We start from the raw sequence: 5,935 nt of genomic DNA on the forward strand, positions 1-5,935 counted from the left end.
TCTTTTTATTTTCTTGAATTGCCTTTCTTGGTGGGTGAATTGCCCTTTCTTCTTTCCCTTCTCTAGTGGTATAAGTTCTAAACCGATTTTCAATGAAACTTGTACACTTAGCATATATAGGGAACTTCCATTTTTTAGCACACCGCTTATACGAGGCAAAGAATCTTACATTAATTTTTATTTTTTCTTTCTTGAATTGAAGATGATCATTTTTTAAGAAAGCTTGCATTTCTTGACGGTGTCTTTTCAAACATTCTCTTTTGGAAGTATTTTCTTCGTTAAGATAGGTCAGCTCAATAAATTCCTTATCAGGTTCAAATTTAGTTATAACAAAGATGTGAGAATCAACACCTGACCAGGAAGGTTCTTGGTTGTGGAGGATTCCTAGAAGGGGTGGTTGCTCCGGTGTTTTCAACCGTATAAAAAGGAATCTGAACTTGTTCCTTGGTTTGTCCAAATCCCTCTAAAAACGACATTGTGCATAAAGTATGGGGTGGCAAAATAACACATTTGTTTTTCTGAAATTGATGAGCTTTATAGTGTCGTACACCGAACCTACATAATTAAATGCAAAGATATTTTATGGTGCTCCAGTGAATGAAAAACTCCGAACATTTTAACCGTTAGATTTTTAACCAACATTGACTAGGACAGACTAGGTAACACCAGCACGAGTGAAAATAACAGTTGGACCTGCAAATTTTAGATGAATAATGTTCAGGTGAAGATAAGCCTTTAGATAAGGCTCATGCTGTGACAAACCTGCCCAACTATGAGTCGAGTCACCTAACAAACTCTAACGAGAAGTTTGCTCACTCCGCTGTGCACCCAAATTTGAATTAATCAACAAATAATTTCATAAGTTGCAAAATCGTATGATCAACCAACAAAACATAGTTCCCAACTACGAATTCCTTACCCATTTACATGTCTGAAACGAAAATAAAAAGAAACGACCAAGAAAATGGGGAAGAAAACCTAGTTTCATTTAACTTTGGAAGCCACGAGAATCAACGGTGCTACTCCCATGCATGAGTAAAAACATGAACAATTTTGGTATCATTCCTACATTTTCCTGTATCTAAATATGTGCATCCAAACAAGTACATTGCCGAAGTTGTTGAATTGAAATCTACTTCATCAAACATTTAAAAAGCAGTTCAGCCTTGTGAAGGAAAAACAGAAAGCTCTTACAAAAGGGTGTCTAAATATTGACTGATTGTCGTGAAATTCTGCTGCGGATACAGTTTTGTCCCATCTACACCACCAGATGACTCAATATCAAAGTACGTTTGATCTCCCTTTATGAAAGCAGAATATATGAACACCATCTCCATGTTGTCAGGATATGGTGTCTCTGCGATGCAACAAGCTACATTTTGTTAGTACAGAACTAGATAACAAAATGAGGAACAAACAAAGAAGTTTAAACGATTTATACATGATTCAAACAAAGCTCTACTGAGAACGATAAAAGAGCAGAGCACATGATTGAGCTTGCCGTCACAACAAGAGAGATGGACCAATAATCAAAGAGAACAAAAATGGCTGCCACATCAGTAGACTAGGTGGCAGCCATGTCAGCTGGCCATCCAGCGGTACATCAAACTGTCAAGCAGATTATGGTTGAATAACACTGGAGCAAAATAATTATTCAAACCAGCTTCAGCCTGCAACCTAAAGCTTAAATTGTTTATTTAGTTGTTCTTACAAGGCAACCAAAAAAAGATTCTTCTCAAAAACTTTTCAACTTGGGAATTTACTTTGAAGCTTTTATCTTTTTCTTGCACTTTTTGAAACATCAGCCTCTTGGATTTTCCTGTACACTCTTCTATATTCGTGGTAACAAAGCTTCAACCAAACAGTGTATTTGTGACCCAAATCCAAGCTAAAGATGAACGATGATTTTGATTGTAAACATTCAACAAAGATTACTCATGGCTGATCATGAATTGGCAAAAAGTTCAGAGACCATACGATCTTTAACACAAATCTCTCTGTTCTCTATGAAAAAATAATAGCGAATCTCATGATCCACCGATCTTACAAATAGCTCCCTGTGTCTTGTACGTGTTATATTTCAAGTAGTAAGTAGTAAAGAAAATATCTCCTGGACATACAAAAGAATTTGTTGGACCACATCAATCTTGTGCTTACATTCTTCATTTCATGTCCATCTCTTTTTGCCATGTTAAAAGTTGCTTGGTGTAATTGTTCTTTTGATTTTACTTCTCACTTATAAAACCCAAAACAAACTAATAATGACAAAGAACAAAGTCACAACCATGTTAGCATCCTTGTTGCTAGGCTTATAGCATCCTTGTTTCAAAGTCACAAACAATTCAATCTTTGAAACAAATGGCTCTTTTGATTTTATAGGTGCTTGAAACAATTCAATCTTGTCCACATTCCCATGCTTGACGTGTAGAAAAATGACACTGAGATATTGGACAAACTCCAACCACAATCTAAAAACTTACGAGATTAATTGGTGACCAGATCATCTGATTTCTGTATGTTTGGCAATGAATCGCACTTTAGTCTCAGCCATTTATTTTCCTCTATTTTGGATTTTTTTATCCCTAACCTCAAAAGAAATGTCATATATGCCTCATTAAGTCCACCTAGCAATCAGTTTGAATACCAAATAATATAAACTAGAAAAGTTACCTTTAACTCTCTCAAGAAGCTCTTCTTCTGATACAAATACCTTGTCAAGCTTCTTCCCAATCTTACTCTCCCAAATCTCAACAAGTTCATTCATCGAGTAAACATTCCCTTGCGGCCTTAAGTACACCACCTTATTCAAGGTTCGTGGATCATCCAATGCTCTGATAGTGAATGCAGCAACATCACTTTCCTTAACAAAAACACCTGCAAACCAAACCACAATGCTCATCATCATTAGCAACAGCAGCGGCGGCAGATGATCAAAACACATTCTTGCTAACCCAGAACCCCTAGATTAACCTTTAGTATTCCCGTCTCCGAAAATTGTGACTTTGTCCCTTGGAGGGACCTTGAGGCCTGGCTGAACAAGCTGAGGAAGCAAATAGCTCATGTAGAAATTGCAGGAAATGTAAGTATATGGAATGCCACTGGTTTCCACGAAACGCCTAATCTCAGCTTTCTGCTCATAGAAGTTGTGGTCCATGCCCGATATTCTAGTTTTATCTGGGTCCAATCCAAATTCTGAGGGAATAAACCTCTGAGTAGGGAGTTCAAAAAAAGAAAAGAAAAGCAAATGAACTTCAGCCAGCCAATTTTTTGTATAAAAAATTTCTATTCATAAGCGCTTTTGCTAAGCACAACAAAATTTTTAGAAAAATTTACGTGCTCCCTGAAAATGCTTTTGGATTCATTTTGCGAGGAAGCAATTGATAGGTTCTTCTTTCAAAAAGCTGTACCAATGCTTACCTAACTCAAAACCCTTCAAATTTTTCGAACCATACATGGCTAAAAACACTTTTGGTTATTGAAAGCACTTTTAATCATCTTAGAAGTAATCCCAAACTAGTAATTCTGTAGGAATTACTTTATGTTCATAAACACTTCAATAGTTTATTACAGGCACATTTAAATTTAATTAAAAATTCGAGTGCTTCTAAGGATTTCATGTGCTTCTCTAGAAATCACTTAATACTTGCATAACTCAAAAGCATTTTCGGTTATCAGAAAGCGTTCCAAAAGCAATCCCAAGGAGGCAATCACTAAAAAACGGAAGGGTGCCAAACCTTGATGCAGCCAGCTTGTTTGATAACTTGGATAAGGAGCTTCTGATGGAGGACCTGTTTGGCCGAAACAGCACAAATTACCACATCCACTTGCTTCACCGCTGCCATTAGGCTCTCTTCGTCTTCCAGCGAACCCTGAAACACATAAAAATAAACATTTTTCTTAAATATTGTTCCAGCATTTTTAAGAGAAAAGTTGAGACAGAGAGAGAGACTTGGAGGAGGGTGACGCCGGCACTGGAGAGAGAGTGAAGCTTATGAGACTTGTGGGGATCGGAGAAGGTGGAAGGTCTGACGAGAGCGAATGTTGGGTGAGAGAATTGGAGGGCGGCTTGGGCCAAATGGTGACCCAGATTTCCTGTTACTCCGATTATCAGTACCCGGCTCTTCCCCTCCTCCATTTCTCAAAACTCAAAACACTCAAATCCCAAAGCTTGAAAACTTTCGTCTTTGTCACAAATAAGAACTCTCAATTTCACTTGTTGCAACTTTTTCGACGATCCTCGAAACAAACGAGAACAACTAGGCAACCTAACTATATGGTGACCAGTTACCATTTTTAGATGGTATTGCAAGCTTTTGTCCTCAATAAGCCGTAGAACAACCAAATATTGTATAAACAATTGATTCCAAAGCTTTGAAGCAAGCTTGTTTCGCTCGTTAAGAAGTTTAAATTCTTAAATTAATATGCATAATTTTAACCTTGTTTCCCTTGTTAAGGAGTTGAAATTCTTAAATAAAGAAATAAAATTTTACATCCTTTGTGAAAAATTGGAAAATTATTGTGCTTGTTCACTTTCCAACTAAAAGATTTAAATGTTGACCACCTATGTACACTTTATGGTTTGATTTATATTAAAATAACAAACGTAATTAACTAACAATTTAACAACATAACACGTTAGGCGGTAGAATGAGAAAAAAATTTCTATTTAGGTAGAATTAAACTTTCATATGATTATCTTTCTAGAATCCAGATTCTCACCAGATCCACTTTGTGAGAATTCCGGGAATCTGTGAATTATATCCGTTCATCGTATATCGTGCGACTAAAAATTATTTTAAATATTTTTATTTAAAATTAAATACAAACCGTACTTGATAAATACTGACGATACGATATACGATCAACAGACGCGATTTACGGATCCTCAGATCCTTATCAAAAGAATCGGGATAGGATTCTGTTGGATCTTTCTAATCAACTCTAAATGCGGAATACTAAATCATGTTAGGAAATCAATATAAAATGGTAATACTTTTCCAAACAAGAAATTTATTAACAATTAACAAGAAATACACACTTGAAACCAACAATTTTTCTTTACGTTAAAGCTAAGAGAGCCTTGTTTGGATACACATAGCTCACTTTGTTTAATACCTGTACTTTTCCAAACAATAAAAATACAAGATTAATTAAGTTCTTCAGCAACTCCGTTTCCCTCTTCGAAGTCCCTTTCACTATTTTGCTTCAAAGCTTTCATATGCAACCTGTATGTACAGTCTACCTAATGCTTAATTTATGTTAAGCTTTGGCCAGCCTTATAAAACCATTACACTTAGACCTTCTATCATGTCTCATCCCCTACAAACTTGCAATTGTATTCGAACAATTCGGTCTCGAAAATGGCAAGAACCATCACTTTCTGCTGGGGTTCTGCACTTCTTTTCATATACTTTGTCGGGTTCTTTTTAAATCCGGGCGAAGCCGCTATAAAGACGTACCAATTCGATGTGAGCAATTCATACTGGCAGCCTTAGAATGCATACTATAGTCTAGATTATTTATCTGTTTGCTAATTTGTTCGTACATTTATTTCCAGGTTAAAGTGATCAACGTGAGCAGGTTGTGCCATTCGAAGCCAATTGTTACAGTAAATGGGATGTTCCCAGGACCTGCAGTTTATGCTAGAGAAGGAGATACACTTGTCGTTAATGTCACCAACCATGCAAAATATAACATGTCAATTCATTGGTAGGAACATTTATCTCATTATCCCAGCATGAAATTAACATGACAATTTGGGTTTTCAGAAAGTAAAATTAATTTTTGATGGAATTTTGCAGGCATGGACTGAAGCAATATCGCAATGGGTGGGCGGATGGGCCTGCCTACATTACACAATATCCTATCATGACAGGGCACAGCTACACCTATAATATTACTATAACAGCCCAAAGAGGAACACTTTGGTGGCATG

At 36.5% G+C, this 5,935-nt stretch overlaps 1 protein-coding gene across 2 annotated transcripts; it reads right to left on the bottom strand.

Annotated features, from left to right (window-relative positions):
* Positions 1-965: 965 nt before the first annotated feature.
* Positions 966-4,158, bottom strand: LOC103967006 (probable pinoresinol-lariciresinol reductase 3). Of its 2 annotated transcripts, none has more exons than XM_009380248.3 (5): positions 3,950-4,158; positions 3,735-3,869; positions 2,971-3,208; positions 2,671-2,874; positions 966-1,372 (listed from the first exon to the last, which is right to left on the bottom strand). In XM_009380248.3, exons 1-5 carry the CDS (start codon positions 4,133-4,135, stop codon positions 1,191-1,193), a joined length of 945 nt encoding a protein of 314 aa, XP_009378523.2. In that variant the 5' UTR covers positions 4,136-4,158; the 3' UTR covers positions 966-1,190. The 2 variants fall into 2 exon arrangements, with proteins under 2 accessions (XP_009378523.2, XP_009378524.2); XM_009380249.3 differs by having other exon boundaries at positions 966-1,357; positions 3,950-4,156.
* Positions 4,159-5,935: the final 1,777 nt, after the last annotated feature.

Source organism: the organism of the source record quoted next, unplaced genomic scaffold (assembly GCF_019419815.1).
Source record: "Pyrus x bretschneideri cultivar Hongxiangsu unplaced genomic scaffold, Pyrus_bretschneideri_v1 Contig285, whole genome shotgun sequence".
NCBI lineage: Eukaryota > Viridiplantae > Streptophyta > Magnoliopsida > Rosales > Rosaceae > Pyrus > Pyrus x bretschneideri.